This window comes from Heterodontus francisci, chromosome 43, assembly GCF_036365525.1.
Source record: "Heterodontus francisci isolate sHetFra1 chromosome 43, sHetFra1.hap1, whole genome shotgun sequence".
Classification (NCBI taxonomy): Eukaryota; Metazoa; Chordata; class Chondrichthyes; order Heterodontiformes; family Heterodontidae; genus Heterodontus; species Heterodontus francisci.
In genome coordinates, this window is record NC_090413.1 from 8,546,997 (window position 1) to 8,569,201 (window position 22,205).

Consider the following 22,205-nt stretch of genomic DNA (forward strand, 5'->3'; position numbering starts at 1 on the left):
ATGGCCACAATTAATTCACCTTTCCTGCTGTGTGTTTGTATCTTCGAGAAATGTATATTTGTTGTAAACTGTGTAATACTTCTTTAAATACTAACCATTGCCTGTCTAGCATCAAATCTTTTAATGTATTTTCCCAATCCACCATAGCCAACTTGCCCTTCATACCGTTTTTGTTTCCTTAGTTCAGATTTAAGACCCTAGTTTCAGAATGAAGTATATCTCTTTCAAACTTGATGTAGAATTCAATCATATTATGGTTACTATTTCCTAATGGCTCCTTTACAGCTGGGTTATTAATTAGCCCTTTCTCATTACATAATACTAAATCTAAAATAGCCTGATCCCGAGTTGGTTCTTCAACATACTGCTGCAGAAATCCATCTCATATACACTCCAGGAATTCATCCTCTCTATGTCTAGCTGACATCTTTTACATTCTACTTCACTCTTTGTAAAACCATTACTTTTCAGTCCTCAGTCGTTATGTGATTCTGCTCTCTGCCAGATTCCAACTCAACTAAACCATGAACAATAGGGAACTGGAACTCGCTCTGGTCGCTGAAATATCACATCCAAACCTTCTCTAATTTCCATGTGATGGGCATGGAAGGAGTGGCTCACAGAATCCTTACAGGGCTGGGAAGGGAGGGGTAATTGACTTTGGGGTGGGAAAGCCTTATCATGTGATTTTCTCCATTCGGGACAGGGGAGGAAAATCCAGTCTATGCTAACGTGTGAGAATCTTTTTCAGTTGCACAGATCGTCAGTGAAATGAAGACATCAGAGGCTGACTTCAAAGTGGAACTTTCCCAGTTGAAGAGTAATGGTGAGTGTGAAATCCTAATCTGATAAAGGAGATGATCCTGTTTGGCTGAAAAGTGCTTGAATAAAACTTTTGTATTCTAATCTGGGTTTTGGTTTGTGGCTGGAACTAATATCTAATACCCATCCTGCACTGATACGATGCTGTGTAGTTTGCTGTTATAATCTATCTCAAGGGACTCATATGTATAGCAGGTGGAACAGTTACATCCAGCCCACAGTGTCCTATGCTTAGAATTTGGCACGTCTCCTGGAACGGAATATAAATCCCCCGGACCCTGCTTCTGCAATCCAGCAGAGCTGGACCTTTTCAATTTCATACCACCTGTCTTGCTGTGTTACATCATCACCCCCACTGTGTGTCATCACCTCCCTGCAGTGTGACATCATTACCCTGCTCTGTGACATCAACCACCCCCACCCTCCCTCCCTGCACACACTGCAGCAATGGAACAGTAATGGAACAATAGATGGGTGGTAAGATGGGCGGAGAAGTGGCAGATGGAATTTAATCCTGAGAAGTGCGAGGTGATGCATTTTGGGAGGACTAACAAGGCAAGGGAATATACAATGGATGGTAGGACCCTCGAGTGTACTGAGGGACCTGGGAGTGCTTGTCCATAGATTACTGAAGGCAGCAGCACAGGGAGATAAGATGGTCAGGAAGGCATATGGGATTCTTACCTTTATTAGCCGAGGCATAGAATATAAGAGCAGGGAGGTTATGTTAGATCTGTATAAAACACTGGTTATGTATGTCTTTCTCTCTTTGCCTATTCTGATTGTTTGAAGTGTGATATACATGTGCTGAACACAAGGTTTTTATACTTTTATATAAAGATTGATAATGTGTTGAGGAGTATCACTGCCCTTTCAAAGTAAGCCTGGAGAGGTGATAATGATCTCTGGAGAAACAGTATCACATGATCTAAAGTGTTTTCCTCTTTCAGTTACAGGAATGTCTGAGGAGACAAGAAGCTCACTCACTGAACTCGGGACTAAAATTTCACAACTTCCGCAGAGTAAGTTAAATAATCATCAGAGAGACCTTTAATCTCCAATTATTCATACTGGAAACTATCTGAATGTTGACACTGGAATCAGCTGATTGATAATACTGTACAGCTACTCATCACTGACTCCAGTTACTATATACATTTGTATCTGGTGTGATCACATCAGCAAGCAATTTCCCTCCTCTCTCTGCTCCTGGAGATGCTCAATTCCCCAACTGACAGGAGGGGAAAGGTTACCCCAGGGTTTCCAGCTACCCCAGGAGGGGGAGGGGGTGGGGCAGAGCTCCGGTGTCTATAACAAGTGCAGGCATTGCAATCGTGTGGATCTGAAGGGAGGGGTCACCAGCACCTGGAGTCTGAGTTTTCTCTGTGAATACAAGTTGTGTGCGGGGTGTTTAAAGATAATGTGGCCTGTCCTTGGGCCTGGGGCTCTCAGAGGACAGGCCACAGTGCCCTGTGGTCAGTGGATTTCATCCTCCACAAGGACCCAGCAGATCCTTTGGCTCTTTGTGGGTAACAGATACAAGGGTCTGTAATTTCACTGTCCTCTGGCGAGGTTTCGGGATTGGAGCAAAATTAAAGAATGTAATGTTAGGAGAAGTCCTTGATGCGATCCAACCTCCGAGCAATCTTGCTCGGCAGCATGTGACTGGGACTGGTTACCTGCTCAGCAGCTGTGGGGAACTAATTAGACTCAAATAACTGCTCTCTAAGGGCCAGTTTGGTGCAGTCTGCCTGATGGCATCTGGGTCACCCACTGAGGCCGAAGCTGCGCAGCTGCCTAGAGGCAGCCACCGGGTTGCAGGCCGGGTACCATCGACGCCTCCTCTAGATCCCCTGATCTCAGAGCCACGGGGATCAGAGGGCTACTGCTTCTGCAGGCCATCCTGTGGAGGGGTTCCCCTTCATCAATGATGGCTTGGCAGCTGTGGCCACATTTCTTTTTTACAACTGTATATTTCTTCACAGGACGCTCCCATCTTGCTGCGTCCTCTTGTTCTTCTACCTAACCCATATTGCCCATCTCTCCCAGTGGGGCTGCCAGCCTAACATCACAGTTGGCCGTCTGACTGGGTCACTAGGTTCCTGGTCCACTCTTTGCCCTTAATTGGACGGGGCTCTGGGATGTGGCTTCTTAATTGGCCTCCCCGGGAAGATTGCACCTGACATCCCACCATGGCCACTTCTCGGTTCCTGAATCGGAATTGTGCCCAATGTTGGGATCGCGATCCATTGAAAAAATCCAGCACAAGGCCTCACAGCCAAATACATGATTGAGTTATCTGCCTGCAGCAGCGACTGGCCTTTCTGACCCCACTGCTGGGTGCCAACCGCTGCCTGGGGCCAGGCCTTTGTCGGGGTCAGGGCCTTGTTAATCACCAGAAACCAGAACTCCAGACAGGGTCAGGTCAGGAGATGCACACTTTAGATGTGCTTTATCTCACTCGAGCAATATCGGGGTGCCCCTGCCTCCCCCACTATCCCACACAGATTTCCCGGGAGTCTCCAGCAATTGAATATTAATCAGCAGGACACCATTGTAAACAACACTCAAGAAAAATCAGAGCTGGTATGAACAAAATTGTGCTATTTTAATTTTCTTTTGGACAACTGGTTCATGCTGATATTTCTGCTCTACTCGAGCCTCCTCCAATCCTACTTCATCTCCCCCGATCAACATATCCTTCAATTCATTTCTGCCGCATCTGCTTATCCAGCTTCACATGAAATGCATCTATTGTATTCACCTCAACTACTCCCTGTGGTAACGATCTCCACATTCTAACCTCTCTCTGAGTAAAGAACAGCAGCAACACTTGCATTTCTGTAGCACCTTGAACAAAGTAACATGTCTGAAGGCATTTCATAGGAGCATCATCAATCATAATTGACACCAAGCCACGTAAAATGATAGAATGATTACCAAAATCTTGGTGAAAGTGTAAGGTTTTCAGGAGCATCTTAACAGAGGAGAGACAGGAAAACAGACAGAGATTTAGGGAGGGAATTCCAGAGTTGACGGTCCAGACAGCAGAAAGCACAGCTGCCAATGGTGGAGCAACTGAAATAGGAGATGCACCAGAGGCCAGAATTGGAGGGGTGCAGAGACTCGGAGGGTTGTAGGGAGAGAGGAGGTTACAGAGATAGGGATTGGTGAGACCATGCAGGGATTTCAAAATGCGGATGAGAATTTTTAAATGGAGTTACTTGACTGGGAGCCAATCTCAGTCAGCAAGGACTGGGGTGATAGGTGAACAGGACCTGGTGCGGGTAAGAATACAGGCAGCAGAGTTCCAGACGAGCAGTTGTTTATGGAGGGCGGAAGGTGAGAGGCCGATCAGGAGAGTGTGGAAAGAGCCAAGTCTACAGCTAACAAAGACAAGGATGAGGGATTCAGCAGCAGATGAGCTGAGGCAGGGGTGGAGTCAGGTGATGTTACAGATGTAGAAATAGGTGGTCTTGGTGATCCTGTGGATATGTGGTCAGCAGCTCATCTTGGGGTCAAATATGACATCAAAGTAGTGAACAGTCTGGTTCAGTCTCAGACAGTTGCCAGGGAGAGGGATGGAACTTTCTCCTAAACTCCCTATTGGATTTATGAGTGATAATCTTATTCATAGCTCCTAGTTTTGGACTCCCACAAGTGAAAGCATCTTCTCCAAGTCTATCCTATCCTCCCCTTGCATTATTTTAAAGCTCTTTACTGAGTCATTCCTCAGATTTCTCTTTACTGGAACAAAGGTCCCCAGCCTGTTAAGTCTTTCATGAAAGGAATAACCTCCCAGTTCCGGTATAATCCCGATGAATCTTTCTCACACATTCTCCAGTACCTCGATATCCTTTTTGTCATATGGAGATCAGAACGGTTCTGCCGGTTTTGGACCAGAGACTGCCCTCAATTATTTAATTGAGATGTCTGGGCCTTACACTGAGCTCCCCACAGGATTTTCCCTCTCACCTCTCATCCTGTGCCCCCATCCAGCCCAGACAAATCTCCAGTTAAAATTGGCCTCTGTATTTGAGGTCAGGTCGCAACATGGATGAGTGTTAATAGGATGAAAGCATTAATTTTCAAGGATGGGATGGCACCACAGAAAACCAAACTGGTTCACCAATGCGGGCAAATGGGATTTGATGCAAAGAAGTTTGGGGAACTGCATTTTCAGAGGAAGAAACAAGGCATGGGAATATACAACAACAACAAGACCTTGCATTTGTGGAGTGCCTTTAATGTCGTGAAACATTCCAGGGCACTTTGCAGGAGTGTAATCAATGAAAATTGGACACCAAGCCACATAAGGTGATATTTGGGGAGATGACAAAAAGCTTGGTCAAAGAGATAGGTCTAAAGGAATGACTTAAAGGGCGAAAGAAAGGTAGAGAGATGGAATGGTTTTAGGAGAGAATTCCAGAGCTTCGGGCCTTGGCAGCTGAAGGCACTGCTGCTAATGATGCAGTAATTAAAATTGAGGATGCTCTAGATGTCAGAATCGGAGGAGAGCAGGCATCTCAGAGGGCTGCAGGGCTGGAGGAGATGACAGAGATAGGGAGTGTGTACACTCAATGGAAAGACCAAAGCAATGGATGGAGGTCATTTCGCTCATGTTGGATCTTTACCAGAGCAATTCAGAACTAATCCACTGTTCTCCTTTTCCTCTGTATCCCTGTATATTCCTCTGCTTAAAATGAGTATCAATTTTTTTCTTAAAAGAAGCAGTGGCCTCTGCCTGAAATAATCCCTTTGCCAAATCATCCTCTGCGACAACATAAAGAAACCTCTCCTACCCTCACTCCTACCCTCACTCCTACCCTTTCTCCTCATTCTCTCCTCACTCTATCCTCACTCCCCACAGTCTTAGTGACAATTTTAAATTGACGAAACCTCATCACTGACTCTCCAGCCTGAAGAAAAGAAATTTTCTTTTCCCTTATTCACCTTATCAGGACACTTCATAATTTTAAAGACCTCTATTAAATCTCTTCTTTGCTTTCCCTGTTCCAGTGGAATTAGTAATAATATCTCAAGTTTCTACACTTAATTAGCTTTCCAACCCTGGCATCATCCTGGTGAATCTCCACTGAAAGTTCTCTCTGATTTTAATGTCCTTTCAGTGAAAGGATGCTGAAAACAGCAAACAGGTCAGCAACGAGAGTCTAATCATTGACTTGTATGAATGTATTGTTTCTTGATTTTCTCCTGTATGCCTCTCATTTATATTGTATATATATCTCTGAGTGCCTTCTGACAACACAACCATGTGCTAACATCATCACTGTGTTATGAACTGTACACCAGCGTGGAACGCATTCATCCTTGCACACATACAGAATGCACCTGAGCTTTGACAGCTTGCCAGTACTAATGCGGGCATGCGTGTGAATACGTTATCACGCAAAGGGACGTCAGCCTCCAGGGTGAGTTTTGGAAAGACGCCTCAATCTCTGCTTCTCTTCCCCGCTCCCTCCGTTCTCTCCCATGCCCACCTGCTTGAGACTGCTCCATTCCGCCGCTCTTGACTGGTCACCGCTCCATCCCGCCACTCATTTCCCACTTCACCGCTAGCACCCCACTCGCTCCCCCTCCCCTGTGCTTCTCTGGGCGGCGAGGTGGGGAGTGAGCAGCGGGAGGGAACGGCGAACAGTCGAGCGCAGGAGAGAATGTTGGGATGGAGCAGCAAGCAGTCGGGAGAGGCGGGCATTGTGGAGCAGCGGGTGGGAGCGTGCGAAGCCAGGCAACTGAAGCGGGGACTTGCCATCCAATTACATTTTTCAAATACTACCTCTTCATTAATACTAATTACTTTCAGTTCCTTTACAACTTTACAGACACCTTTATTTTCTAGCTAGCTTGCATTCATAAGCTCTTTTCTCTCTCTTTGTCAGTTTCTTGGTCCTCCTTTGTTAGAATCTAAATTGCTCCTAATCTTCGGGGGCTCATCACATTTTCTGGCAAACTTATATGCCAATTCCTTGGACCTAATACAATCTTTAACTTCTTTTGATGGCCACAATTAATTCACCTTTCCTGCTGTGTGTTTGTATCTTCGAGAAATGTATATTTGTTGTAAACTGTGTAATACTTCTTTAAATACTAACCATTGCCTGTCTAGCATCAAATCTTTTAATGTATTTTCCCAATCCACCATAGCCAACTTGCCCTTCATACCGTTTTTGTTTCCTTAGTTCAGATTTAAGACCCTAGTTTCAGAATGAAGTATATCTCTTTCAAACTTGATGTAGAATTCAATCATATTATGGTTACTATTTCCTAATGGCTCCTTTACAGCTGGGTTATTAATTAGCCCTTTCTCATTACATAATACTAAATCTAAAATAACCTGATCCCGAGTTGGTTCTTCAACATACTGCTGCAGAAATCCATCTCATATACACTCCAGGAATTCATCCTCTCTATGTCTAGCTGACATCTTTTACATTCTACTTCACTCTTTGTAAAACCATTACTTTTCAGTCCTCAGTCGTTATGTGATTCTGCTCTCTGCCAGATTCCAACTCAACTAAACCATGAACAATAGGGAACTGGAACTCGCTCTGGTCGCTGAAATATCACATCCAAACCTTCTCTAATTTCCATGTGATGGGCATGGAAGGAGTGGCTCACAGAATCCTTACAGGGCTGGGAAGGGAGGGGTAATTGACTTTGGGGTGGGAAAGCCTTATCATGTGATTTTCTCCATTCGGGACAGGGGAGGAAAATCCAGTCTATGCTAACGTGTGAGAATCTTTTTCAGTTGCACAGATCGTCAGTGAAATGAAGACATCAGAGGCTGACTTCAAAGTGGAACTTTCCCAGTTGAAGAGTAATGGTGAGTGTGAAATCCTAATCTGATAAAGGAGATGATCCTGTTTGGCTGAAAAGTGCTTGAATAAAACTTTTGTATTCTAATCTGGGTTTTGGTTTGTGGCTGGAACTAATATCTAATACCCATCCTGCACTGATACGATGCTGTGTAGTTTGCTGTTATAATCTATCTCAAGGGACTCATATGTATAGCAGGTGGAACAGTTACATCCAGCCCACAGTGTCCTATGCTTAGAATTTGGCACGTCTCCTGGAACGGAATATAAATCCCCCGGACCCTGCTTCTGCAATCCAGCAGAGCTGGACCTTTTCAATTTCATACCACCTGTCTTGCTGTGTTACATCATCACCCCCACTGTGTGTCATCACCTCCCTGCAGTGTGACATCATTACCCTGCTCTGTGACATCAACCACCCCCACCCTCCCTCCCTGCACACACTGCAGCAATGGAACAGTAATGGAACAATAGATGGGTGGTAAGATGGGCGGAGAAGTGGCAGATGGAATTTAATCCTGAGAAGTGCGAGGTGATGCATTTTGGGAGGACTAACAAGGCAAGGGAATATACAATGGATGGTAGGACCCTCGAGTGTACTGAGGGACCTGGGAGTGCTTGTCCATAGATTACTGAAGGCAGCAGCACAGGGAGATAAGATGGTCAGGAAGGCATATGGGATTCTTACCTTTATTAGCCGAGGCATAGAATATAAGAGCAGGGAGGTTATGTTAGATCTGTATAAAACACTGGTTATGTATAGCTGGCGTACTGTGTACAGTTCTGGTCACCACACTATAGGAAAGATGTGATTGCACTGGAGAGGGTCCAAAGGAGATTCACCAGGGTGTTGCCAGGGCTGGAGCATTTCAGCTATAAAGGGAGATTGGATAGGCTGGGGTTGTTTTCCTTGGAGGGGAGAAAGCTGAGGGAGGATCTGACTGAGGTATACAAAATTGTGAGGGGCATTGATAGGATAGATAGGAAGTAACTTTTTCCCTTAGCAGAGGGCGTCAATAACCAGGGAGCATAGATTTAAGGTAACAGGCAGGAGGTTTAGAGGGGATTTGTGGAAAGATTTTTTCACTGAGAACGTGGTTGGAATCTGGAACACACTGCCTGACGGGGTGGAACAAAGAACAGTACAGCACAGGAACAGGCCATTCGGCCCTCCAAGCCTGCGCCGATCTTGATGCCTGCCTAAACTAAAACCTTCTGCACTTCCGGCGACCGAATCCCTCTATTCCCATCCTATTCATGTATTTGTCAAGATACCTCGCTATCGTACCTGCTTCCACCACCTCCCCCGGCAGCAAGTTCCAGGTACTCACCACCCTCTGTGTAAAAAATTTGCCTCACACATCCCCTCTAAAGTTTACCCCTCACACCTTAAACCCATGTCCCCGAGTGACTGACTCTTCAACCCTGGGAAAAAGCTTCTGACTATCCACTCTGTCCATGCCACTCATGACTTTGTAAACCTCTATCATGTCATCCCTCCACCTCCATCGTTTCAGTGAAAACAATATGAGTTTATCCAACCTCTCCTCATAGCTAATGCCCTCCAGACCAGGCAACATCCTGGTAATCTTCTTCCGTACCCTCTCCAAAGCCTCAACGTCCTTATGGTAGTGTGGCGACCAGAATTGCACGCAATATTCTAAGTGTGGCCTAACTAAAGTTCTGTACAGCTGCAGCATGACTTGCCTATTTTTATACTCTATGCCCCGACCGATGAAGCCAAGCATGCCATATGCCTTTTTGACTACCTTATCTACCTGCGTTGCCACTTCAAGTGACCTGTGGACCTGTACTCCCAGATCTCTCTGCCAGTCAATACTCCGAAGGGTTCTGCCATTTACTGTATACTTCCCACCTGCATTAGATCTTCCTAAATGCATTACCTCACATTTGTCCGGATTAAACTCCATCTGCCATTTCTCCGCCCAAGTCTCCAACTGATCTATATCCTGCTGTATCCTCTGACAATCCTCATCACTATCCGCAACTCCACCAACCTTTGTGTCGTCCGCAAACTTACTTATCAGAGTAGCTACATTTTCCTCCAAATCATTTATATATACTACAAAGAGCAAAGGTACTGATCCCTGCGGAACACCACTAGTCACAGCCCTCCATTCAGAAAAGCACCCTTCCACTGCTACCCTCTGTCTTCTATGACTGAGCCAGTTCTGTATCCATCTTGCCAGCTCACCTCTGATCCCGTGTGACTTCACCTTTTGTACCAGTCTGCCATGAGGGACCTTGTCAAAGGCTTTACTGCAGTCCATATAGACAACATCCACTGCCCTTCCTTCATCAATCACCTTTGTCACTTCCTCAAAAAACTCAATCAAGTTAGTGAGACATGACCTCCCCTTCACAAAACCATGCTGCCTCTCGCTAATAAGTTCATTTGTTTCCAAATGGGAGTAAATCATGTCCCAAAGAGCCCTCTCTCATAATTTCCCTACCACTGACGTAAGGCTCGCTGGCCTATAATTTCCTGGATTATCCTTGCTACCCTTCTTAAACAAAGGAACAACATTGGCTATTCTCCAGTCCTCTGGGACCTCACCTGTAGTCAATGAGGATACAAAGATTTCTGTCAAGGTAGAAGCAGGAACCCTCACAACATTTAAGTAGTATTTTGATGAGCACTTGAAATGCCATAGCATACAAGGCTACAGGCCAAGTGCTGGAAAGTATGATCAGATTGGTCGGGTGATTGATGGTCAGTGCAGATGCATTGGGCTGAAGGGCCTGTTTCTGTGCTGTAAAACTCTATGACTCTCTGACCGGTAGGGGTGAGATCAATGTTTCTGCGGTGATGCCCAAATGGTTTAAACTGCTTTGTAGTTTTGCCCTAAATGGTGTTGAACTTCTTCATTGATATTTTCTCATGCCCCCAATTTGTGCCTTGTACGTACTGTCGAGGCTTTGCCAGTCAGGAGGTGAGCCACATGTCACAGGGGAGATGGTGGCATAGTGGTAATGTCACTGAGTGAGAAATCTAGAGGCCCAGGCTAATGCCCCGAGGACATGGGTTCAAATCCCAACACTAACCTGAAACGTTAACTCTCTTTCAAACTGCACAGATGCTGCCAGACCAGTTGGGTATTTCCAGCACTTTCTGTTATGGACAGATGCAGGTTGAGGATTGGGTCAAGTAGATGCATGAGTGTATTGGTTATCTGATTGACCTAGTAATCTACAGGCCTTGACTAATAATCCAGAGAGTGTGAGTTGAAATCCCAGTGTGACAGTTTGAGAATTTGAACTCAGTTCAAAAACAATCTGGAAATTAAAATCTGGAATCAGTAAAAGTGTTGATGAATCTGTTAAACTGTCATAAAATCCAAACTGATTCTCCAGTGTCCTTTAAAAATAGAAACCTGTTGTCTTTACCCAGTCTGGTCGAAATGTGAGTCAAGTCCCATAACAACATGGTTGAGTCTGAACTTCCCTCTCAGTGGCTGAGCAAGCACTCTTATTGACCATGACTAGCTGTCCTGAGATGGTGAGAGTGGACTTCCTCCTTGAACTGTGCAATTCCCGTGGCAATGGTTTTCCCACTATGGGGTTCATTAGGGAATTCCAGGATATTGACTCCCAACAAGGGAAATAATGACGCATGTCCAAGTCAGGTCAGTTTGATGAAATGACTGAAGATGGATGTTCCCGTGAGGAACTCCTGCAGCGATGTCCTGGGGCTGAGATGTCATGAAACAGTGAAGTAAGTGGATAGTGGGAAAGCATTTTTGATTGGCTCAAATTTCCCAAAAGCCAATCAGATTTTAGTGCTAGGGTCGCATAGAATGTGATGTGCTTCACATGAGACACTTCATATGTCGCGAGACGTCCCTCCCTCCCACCCCCCCACCCCACCTGTAACATTGTTTATGGTAGGCCGGATCATACTCTGGATATAACTACAGGAACACTGTAACTGAGAATGCAGAATGTAGTATTCTGCTGCAAAGATGGCTCTGTGTTTCAATGGTCTGTCCCTTTAAGGCTGCAGTCTAGTTACTGACCATAGGGATATCCTGAGATCCATCAGCAGATCATTGCACCTGGTGAAGAAAACATGTAGATTGGCAGATGCTTGTAAATTTCTGCTTCTAGGTTAGAAAAGATTCGCATAAAGTGACTGTCTTTCTCTCTTTGCCTGTTCTGATTGTTTGAAGTGTGCTAAACTGAAGGTTTTTATAATTTTATATAATGATTGATAATGTGTTGAGGAGTACCACTGTGCTTTCAAAGTAAATCTAGAGAGAAGGTGATAATGATCTCTGGGGAAACAGTATCACATGATCTAAAGTGTTTTCCTCTTTCAGTTACAGGAATGTCTGAGGAGACAAGAAGCTCACTCACTGAACTCGGGACTAAACTTTCACAGCTTCAGGAGAGTAAGTTAAATAATCATCAGAGAGACCTTTAATCTCCAATTATTCATACTGGAAACTATCTGAATGTTGACACTGGAATCAGCTGATTGATAATACTGTACAGCTACTCATCACTGACTCCAGTTACTATATACATTTGTATCTGGTGTGATCACATCAGCAAGCAATTTCCCTCCTCTCTCTGCTCCTGGAGATGCTCAATTCCCCAACTGACAGGAGGGGAAAGGTTACCCCAGGGCTTCCAGCTACCCCGGGAGGGGGTGGGGCAGAGCTCCTGTGTCCATAACAAGTGCAGGCATTGCAATCGCGTGGATCTGAAGGGAGGGGTCACCAGCACCTGGAGTCTGAGTTTTCTCTGTGAATACAAGTTGCGTGCGGGGTGTTTAAAGATAATGTGGCCTGTCCTTGGGCCTGGGGCTCTCAGAGGACAGGCCACAGTGCCCTGTGGTCAGTGGATTTCAACCTCCACAAGGACCCAGCAGATCCTTTGGCTCTTTTTGAACAACAGACACAAAGGTCTGTAATTTCACTGTCTTGCAAGATGGGTTTGGAGTTGGCAACAGGAGAAAGGTTGGGCAATATAACATTGGGGAGGACCTTGACACAATCCCACCTCCGAACAATCTTGCCAGAGGCAGATGTGACCCCGGATACCTGCCGAGCAAGGAAGGGTAGATAATTAAGTGCCCACATATGGCAATTTGGTGCAGTCGCTGGAATCTGCCAAATGGCGGATGTGCCGCACACTGAGGCTAAAGCCGAGCAGCTGCCTGGAGCCGGCCACTCAGTTGCAGGTGGTGGACCATCGACACCTCCTCGAAATCCCCCCATCCCAGAGCCATGGGGATCAGAGGGTCACTGCTGCTGCTGCAGCCCATCCCGTGGAGGGGTTCCCCTTCATCAATGATGGCCTGGCAGTTGTGGCCACATTATCTTTTGCAATTGTATGCGTTTTCATAGGCTGCCTCCATCCTGCTGCATCCTCATGTTCTCCTACCTAACACACGGCAGACACCTTTCCCAATGGGGCAGCCTGTCTATCATCACTGCCAGCCCTCCAATTGGGCCTCCCGGTTCCCTGGGCCAACCACGGTTCTTAATTGGAAGGGGCTCCGGGACGTGGTTCATAATTGGCCACCTCCAGGAAGTTGGCAACCAACATCCTCCCATGGCCACTTCCCGTTTCCCACTCCGGAATTGAGCACGATGTCAGGATTGTGACCTATTGGACAAATCCAGCACAAGACCTCACAGCCAGATACATGACTGTGCTATTTGCCTGCAGCAGAGAGTGGCCTTTCTGGCCCCACTGCTGGGTGCCCAACGCTGCCTGGGGCCAGGCCTGTGTTAGGGTCAGGGCCTTGTTACTAGCCAGAACCCAGAACTCCAGACAGGATCTGGTCAGGAGATGCACACTTTTAGGTGCCTTGTACCTAACTCGAGGGTTGTCGGTCTGTTCCCCACCCCCCACCGTCCCCTATTATTCCACATAGAGTTGCCAACTCTCCCAGATTTCCCTGGAGTCTCCAGCAATTGAAGGTTACTCAACAGGACACCATTGTAAATAAACCTCGAGAAAAATCAGAGGTGATATTAACCAAATTGTGCTATTTGGATTTTCTTTTGGACAACTGGTTCATGCTGATATTTCTGCTCTACTCGAGCCTCCTCCAATCCTACTTCATCTCCCCCATCAACATATCCTTCAATTCATTTCTGCCTCATCTGCTTATCCAGCTTCACATGAAATGCATCTATTGTATTCACCTCAACTACTCCCTGTGGTAACGATCGCCACATTCTAACCTCTCTCTGAGTGAAGAACAGCAGCAACACTTGCATTTATGTAGCACCTTTAAGATAATAAAGTGTCCCAAGGCATTTCATAGGAGGGTTATCAAGCATCATTTGACACCAAGCCGTGTAAATAAGGTTATAGAAGAGATGATCAAAAGCTTGGTCAAAGAGGAAGATTTGCAGCATTTAGGAAGTGAATTGGAGAGCTAAGATTCCAGGCAGCTGAAAGCATGGCCACCAATGGTGGAGCATCTAAAATAGGGGATGTGCAAGAGACCAGAATTGGAGGAGCACAGAGACTCGGTGGGTTGTAGGGCGAGAGGAGGTTACAGAGATAGGGATTGGTGAGACCATGGAGAGATTTCAAAATGCGGATGAGAATTTTTAAATGGAGTTACTTGACTGGGAGCCAATCTCAGTCAGCAAGGACTGGGGTGATAGGTGAACAGGACCTGGTGCGGCTAAGAATACAGGGAGCAGAGTTCCAGACGAGCAGTTGTTTATGGAGGGCGGAAGGTGAGAGGCCGATCAGGAGAGTGTGGGAAGAGCCAAGTCTACAGCTAACAAAGACAAGGATGAGGGATTCAGCAGCAGATGAGCTGAGGCAGGGGTGGAGTCAGGTGATGTTACAGATGTAGAAATAGGTAGTCTTGGTGATCCTGTGGATATGTGGTCAGCAGCTCATCTTGGGGTCAAATATGAAATCAAAGTAGTGAACAGTCTGGTTCAGTCTCAGACAGTTGCCAGGGAGAGGGATGGAACTTCTCCTAAATTTCCTATTGGTTTTATGAATGATTATTTCATGCTCAGGGCTGATAGTGTTGGACTCCCTCATAAGTGGAGATATCTTCTCTAAGTCTATCCTTACATAATTATGTAGATCTCTATGGGTCACTCCTCAGATTTCCCTTTTGTCGGTAAATGGCCTCCAGTCTGGTCTGGTTATGATAGAATAACCTCTCCTTTCTGGTATCATCCCGATGAATCATTCTCACATATTTTCCAGTGCCTCTATATCCTCTTTGTGTAATATGGAAATTAGAATTTTTCCAGTGGTTTTGGACGAGGGACTGCCCTCTATTAGTTCAAGGAGATATCTTGGCTTCCAATAGGAGATTCCTTCTCATCCCTCACTCTGTGCCCCCACCCACTGCGAACACACCCTTGTTAAAACTGCCCTCTTTATTTGGGGTCAGGTTGCAACCAGGAAAAGGGTGAACAGAATTAAAGCATTAATTTATAAGGAGAGGCTGGCACCACAGAAAACCAAACTGGTTCACCAATGTCCCTGAGGCAAACTGAATCTGCCACCCCGTACCCAGTCTGGCTTCAGTCCACAATCATTCTTATTGGCTTCTGAAGTGGATTAGCAAGACACTCAGTTATAAAATAACACTTTAGACTCAACAAGGAGAATATTGAATGGAGCTTTGCTATCAGGCATGGATCAGCTGAATTAAACCTGCAACATCTTCTTCAATATGTGGGATTCAGACTCCCGATCATCTTCACTCAACTGACAGGTCTGACCAAACAGAGGTGGGACAAGGGTTTTACAGTCAGGTGAGAATGGCCATGGAAATCCTCAACATTGGCTCCAGACCCCTCAATGTCTCATGATTTTAGGTCAAACAGGAGAAAAAGTATCACACACTGTCACACATACCATTCCCCCCTCAACTGATGATTCAGCACTCTTACATATTGGACAGTACATGGAGGAAGGTCTGAGGAAATCAAGTGTACAGAATATACCTGGGTGGGGATTTCAATGTCCACCACCCAGCATGGCTCAACTGTATGGCCAATGTGGCCTTGCCACATTCTGAGTGAAATAGCTGCCAGACTGGACCTACAACAGCTGAGGCAACCATCATGAAGAAGGAACTTATTTGACCTCGTCCTCAGCAGCCTGCTTGTCACAGACTTGTCTGTCATCCATAACATTGGTAGGAGTGAACGCTATACAGTCTTTGAGAAAACAATGTCCCGTCTCCACTGTGAGGACACCCTCCATTGCATAGTGTGGCACAATCACCGTATTAAATGGGACAGACCAAGGGGCAGACCTGGCAGTAAAAATAAGGATTCCATGACATGTTTTGGGCCACCAGCAGCAGCAGAATTGTAGACCACCACAATCTGTAAACTCATGGCCCAGAACATCCCCCTGTTCATCCAAAATCATCAAGCCAGGAGACCAGTCCTGGTTGAATGGGCATTAAGGAAGAGCAGAATCATCCTTTCTGTAATGAGGTGACCAGAACTGCACACAGTTGTGGCCGAACCAATGATTTATCCAGTTCCAGCATAATCTCCCTGCTCTTATATTCTATACCTTGACTAATAAAGGAAAGGATTCCATATGGTTTCTTAACTACATTATCAACCTGTCCTGCTACCTTCAGGGATCTGTAGACATTCACTCCAAGGTCCCTCACTTCCTCTGCAACTCTCAGTAATGTCATGCAGACGTTCACCTGCCAGTTAATATTGGAGTATTTAAAATCCCCTACTATTACTGCCTGATTGTTTTTGCACTTCTCAGAGATTTGCATACATATCTGCTCTTCTATCACCCTCTGACTGTTTGGGGGTCTATCTTACACTCCCAGCAGTGTGATTGTCCTTTTTGTTCCTTAGATCGATCCATATGGCCTCATTTGATGAACCTTCCAACATATCATCCCTTATCACAGCTATAATTGTTTCATTGACCAAAAATGCCACTTCCCCTCCTTTCTTATCCCCCTCCTTAATGCACCTGAAAACCCTGTAACCAGGAACATTGAGCTGCCATTCCTGTCCCTCCTTCCGCCATGTTTCTGTAATAGCTATGATAACAAACAGCTGTGTGTCTATCTGTGCCATAAATAAAAACAGAAAGTTCTGGAAATACTCAGAGGTCAGCCAGCATCTGTGGAGAAAAAAGCAGAGTTAATGTTTCAGGTCTGTGACCGTTCATCTCTCTCCACAGATGCTGCCTGACCTGCTGAGTATTTCCAGCACTTTGTTTTTATTTCAGATTTCCAGCATCTGCAGTATTTTGCTTTTATTTTAGGGTCTAACTGTGCCCTTAGCTCATCTGCTTTATTTGCTATACTACTTGCATTGAAGGAGATACCCTTGAGCACTGCCAAACTCTCTTTTTGATTTTCTAACCTTTGTTTCCTCTGTCTTCCAGTCTCATCCACTAATTTTCTGCCTTCCATTTTCATTTCTGATTTTGTCCCAACTGAGTCTACCCTCAGGTCTCCATTCCCCTGACAAACTAGTTTAAACCCTCCCCATAGGACTAGTGTTACAAAGGTTTTCTTTTAAACTCAGAATTTAGAATTCTGTGTCTTTTAAAAACTGAGAAAAGGATTTTTGCTCAGTGGAAGACAGCTACAAATAGTTGGAATTCCTGCCATGTTTTGAAAGGAAGTTCATAAGAAAAGTTGAATATTACGGGTGCTTTGGAAGGAAATTGAACTTGTACAAGGACAGGAAAGCCAACAATTTAAAGGAAACCACAGGAGTCTGGCCTTCCTTAGAGCAGTTTTTTTTGAAGGACAGGAGACACTGTGTCTGGACATGTGGCCATGTTCAGCAAGTTTTTTTTTTACTTTGGAGCCTGAAAAAGCCAGTGAGTTGGACAAAGCGCAGGCATTTGAAATCTTTGCTTTAGCCTGCCTGGAGCAAGAGAGGAAGACACAGAAAAGTGTTACCTCTCTCTGTCAAGCAATCCTACAGCTCTTGAGAAGAAACCCTGCATCCAGAGTGATTCCTGCTGCCTCCTGTGCTCTGAGAAATCCTGAAATCTGAAGAATTCTTCTACTGATAGAATGCTGCTGACCTATGTAGACCTGTTGCTACACCCCTGATGGAAGACCTATGTGATGCCTGCTGGAGGTAAATTGCTGTGAACACCTACCCATCACAGATTGTTCATTAGCCTCGCTTGGAGAGACTGGCATCTGACTATTCGACTCTGGGACAACTCACCATACCGAAAACATTCTACCAGAATGCGATAAACTCAATTATTTTTGTTATTCCGTCTATTCCGAAGAAGCAGCTGTAAACCGAAAATACTTTTCCGCGGTTAACTGTTTTGTTTGAATGTATGTGTGTGTGCGCATGAGGGTGAAAGAAATAAGGAGTTGTTAATGTATATTGATTTATCTCATTAGTAGTTAAGACTTATTATTTCTTTTCTAAATAAATAGTTAATGTTTTTTTTAAAGAAACCTGGTTTGGTGTGCTTTATTCTGGGGGAGCAAATAGAGTGTAAAATTTGGCTAATATTTGGTAGATGAAAAACTTTCTTGATATGCTAGGACCAGTGTAGTAGTGGGACTGAATTAACAGTGCATTACTCCCGCCTTGCTCATAACATAGTAATTAGGGGCTCTTGTGGGATTAAAATCCAATGCTAATTATGTTAATTGTGAGGGGAGTAATAATAAAGGAACCAGGTTTCTTGTGTAATAGGGTAAGGTCTACATCACCAGAATAGCATTAGCAGCTGCTGCAGTTTTTCTGGGAAAGGAGAATGTGTCCCTCAGTGACTTGACAATTTGAACCAAGGTTAAACTAATAGTTGGCAGCATGATTGGAGTTAGAATTGAAATCATGTGCTTAAAAAGCAGAGATAATTGACATAATAACCCAACATCTGAAATTGCAAGAGGAAGAAGAGGAAGATAGTGGATTGAATTTTGCGAGCTCACTGCTGAGAGCAGTGGCGAGCTTGGAAGAAGGCACCGCGCAGGTGCGGGCTGTGCGACATTGAGACCCCTCGATATTCCACCACTCATTCAAATGGAGGGGTGGAGCAGCCACCACCGATGGCGTAAAGGGGTGGCTGCTCCATCCCAAGGCAACAGTATCCCATGCTACCACGCAGGTGCTGGTGCTATTTTTAAAGCACTTCAAGCCCTTTAAATTTTAAAGTCACGTTTTGTGGAAAGTGAAATTGAAAACTTTATTAACTGATCGATGCTCCTCTCCAACCAACAACGCCTCCCCCCCTCCGCGCCCCACTACTGGCCATTTCATGTTATTTACACACTGGAAAACCTCTTCTGCCTAATCATCGACTTTGTCCCCAGAACCTTGTAACGTTGCCCTTCAACCCCTTCCCACCATCCCCTCAGCCAATGGAAGGGTTTTTCCCTGGTCCCCCCCCCCCCCACCCTCACACCCTGAGAATTTCACTCCTCCCCACTCCCCACTAGAACGGAGTTCCGAAAGCATGGGAGTTCTGGCCAGCGGCCAGAATATTGGTGTAGAATGGCCGCCAGGACAAGGTAAGTTAATTTGCATATGTGTTGATTAATTGTAATATTAAAATGAAGGCCCCTCCGCCTTGTGGTGAGGGGGCCGGACCGAAGCCTTGCTGTCACCGGTAAAATGCGGCGGGGCTTTCCCGGCGTTGGGGGTCATGGCAGGCCTCTCCTGGAAGAATTTTCCAGGCCCCTCCACCAGAACTGCCAACATTGGAGGGCTAGTAAAATTCAGCCCAATAAGTCAGTGAGTGACACAGTTGAATTGGCTAAAATTCAGTTAGAGATGGAAAAACTTAGGCTTCAACAGACAAAAGAAAAAAAAACAACAAAATTTAAAAAAAACTGAGGCTGAGAAAGAATTGACAATGAGAAAAACATGAATTTGAAAATGAGGTAAAAGGTGAAAGAGGGAGCATTTCAGAGAGAAAGTGAAAAAGAAGCAAGGGAATTCAAATTAAAAGAGATGGAACTAAGACAAAAGGTTAATCTTGACTCCAGGGGAAATTGCGGTCAGGGAGAATCTGAATCCAGCCCAGGATCCAGCGAAAAGCTGTTTAAATTTATACAAGCTCTCACCAAGTTTGAAGAAAGGGACATAGAGGCATTTTTCATTTCTTTTGAAAAAATAGCCAACCAAATGAAATGGCCAAAGGTAAGCTGGACACTGCTTACGCAAAGCAGGTTGATGGGCAGAGCTCATGACGTTTATGCCATGCTTTCTGAAGCGGCTTCAGCAGATTATTAGATGGCAAAAAAGGCTATTCTTGCTGCATATGAGTTAATCCCTGAAGTTTACCGACAAACGTTTCAGAATCTGCAGAGCTTGACTGGACTGACGTATGCAGAATTTGAGAGGGTAAAGCAAATTCATTTTGATCATTGGATATGGGCAGTAAAGCTGGAAGCCACCTATGAGTACCTTAGAGAACTTGGAGAAGTTTAAAATTCAATCTCTCCAGTAGTGAGAACTCACGTAAAAAAACAAAAAGTTTTGAAAGCCAGTGAAAAAGCCCTTTGCCTGTCATCCCCACAAACCTGAGAAGGATAGAAGGTGGGAGAGTGAAAAGAAGGCAAGGGGACAAGAAGGAACAGCTAGGAACCCTTCAGGATCCCCTCCTCAGGCCAGAAAGGAAGGTGCTGAGGATAAAAGTGATGTTCGCAAGCCGAAGCGTTACCATTGCCGCAAGGTGGAACATTTTTGTTCAGAATGTTGGACGTTGCGAGGTAAACCCATGGGACTTGTTGGGGTACACAAAGCTAATGCAGAGAAAGGGGCTCTGACTGACAGTATAGGAGACCAGGCTGTAGTGTTGATGGCAGCTGTAAATCCAGATACAAAAACCAAAGTGAGTTGAGAATAAGATACCTGAAAATTATAAGGAATTCTTGTCAAAAGGAAAAGTAACTCCATATCCCTCAAGTGAAGCAGGAAAACCTATCATTATACTTAGGGATACAGGAGCAACTCAAATTTTTTTTATTGGGGATAGGTATAACATTTCTACCAGAGAGCGCACTGAATGCTAAAGTTTTAGTTAATGGTATTAGCGGGGAGTATATATCCGTAATTTTGTATCGAGTGCATGCAGAGTGTGACCTAATGTCTGGGATGGTAACTGTAGAAGTTGTCCATAGTTTGCCAGTACAGCGAATTGACCTAATCCGAGGGAATCATTTGGCCAGAGCAAGAGAAACCAAGTGAAGTTAAAGAAACAGAACAATTACAGGAAGAAGTTTGAGACATGTTTCCTTCATGTGTAGTAACTGTGCAATGGCTAAACAAGTTCCATTATTGGTGATAAAACTGGCACCACGGACAGATAGCCGAGTATCTGAAACTTACCTTGGAGATTTAGATAATCCAAATGAGATGTTGAACAAATCTTCTTTAATTGCAGCACAGCAAGCTGATCTAGAGTTACATAGAATAGCACAGTCGGCTCTGACAGAAGCTGAGGCAAAAGGAGTTCCAGAATGCTATTATATTGAAGATAGGGCTCTGATAAGGAAATATAGACTGCCTAATAGACCTACGGTCTAAGACTGGATGGTTGATCAACAGGTAGTTGTACCACTTAAATATTGCTGGGAATTCTTAAGGTTAGCGTGTGACATTAGTCTAGCAGGACACAAGGGGATGCAGAAGACCAGATCACAACATTATTACTGGCCAGGCCTTACAAAGGACGTGGTACAGTTTTGTAGGACATGCCACATGTGCCAAATGGTGGGAAAACTGCGACCTACCATAAAACTAACCAGTTATTGAGGAATCGTTTCGTAGGGTATTGGTAGACTGTGTAGGACCCTTGCAAAATCAAAAAGCAGGACATTAACATATACTCACTATCATGGATATGGCTACTCAATTTCCAGAAGCCACTCCCTTGAGGAAAACTACTGATAAAATAGTAGCAGAGAAGTTAACCCAATTCTTTACGAGATATAGATTATCACTTGAAGTTCAATTGGATCAAGGTTCCAATTTTATGTAAAAGCAAAATACTGCAGATGCTGGAAATCTGAAATAAAAACAAAAAAATTCTGGAAATACTCAGCAGGTCTGGCAGCATCTGTGGAGAGAGAAGCAGAGTTAACGTTTCGGGTCAGTGACCTTTCATGAGAACTGGCAAAGGTTAGACATGTAATAGGTTTCAAACAAATAAAGCAGGGGTGGGGCAAAAGAGAACAAAAGGGAAGGTGTTGATAGGACAGATGGTCACAGAGAATAACTGACAAGGACGTCCTGGGGCAAAGGCAAAGGCAGAGAGAGTGTGTTAACGGTGTCGTGAAAGACAAAGTGTTAATGCAGAGAGGGTGTGAAATGATAGAATAATGAAAGCCCTAGGCAAAAGCACAAACATGAAAAAAAGAAGTGGGCAGGCACATGGTGAAAAAAATTGAACGATGAAACAAATTAAAATAAAATAAAAATAAAAAAGGGGGCCAGTCATGCTTTGAAATTATTGAACTCAATGTTCAGTCTGGCAGGTTGATGTTCACTGGAACACTGCAGCAAGCCCAGGACAGATGTGTGGGCATGGGAGGAAGGGGGGAAGTGTTGA

General features: G+C 44.8%; 1 protein-coding gene across 2 annotated transcripts in view; it reads left to right on the top strand.

Moving 5' to 3' along the window:
- Nucleotides 1-22,205, top strand: part of LOC137355535 (CD209 antigen-like) — a 58,125-nt gene that overhangs the window by 19,156 nt on the left and 16,764 nt on the right. For both annotated transcript variants that reach the window (XM_068020779.1, XM_068020780.1), the window contains exons 5-8: nucleotides 752-826; nucleotides 1,773-1,844; nucleotides 7,592-7,666; nucleotides 11,999-12,070. In XM_068020779.1, coding sequence (XP_067876880.1) covers nucleotides 752-826; nucleotides 1,773-1,844; nucleotides 7,592-7,666; nucleotides 11,999-12,070 — 294 coding nt within the window. The remainder of the gene's footprint in view (nucleotides 1-751; nucleotides 827-1,772; nucleotides 1,845-7,591; nucleotides 7,667-11,998; nucleotides 12,071-22,205) is intronic.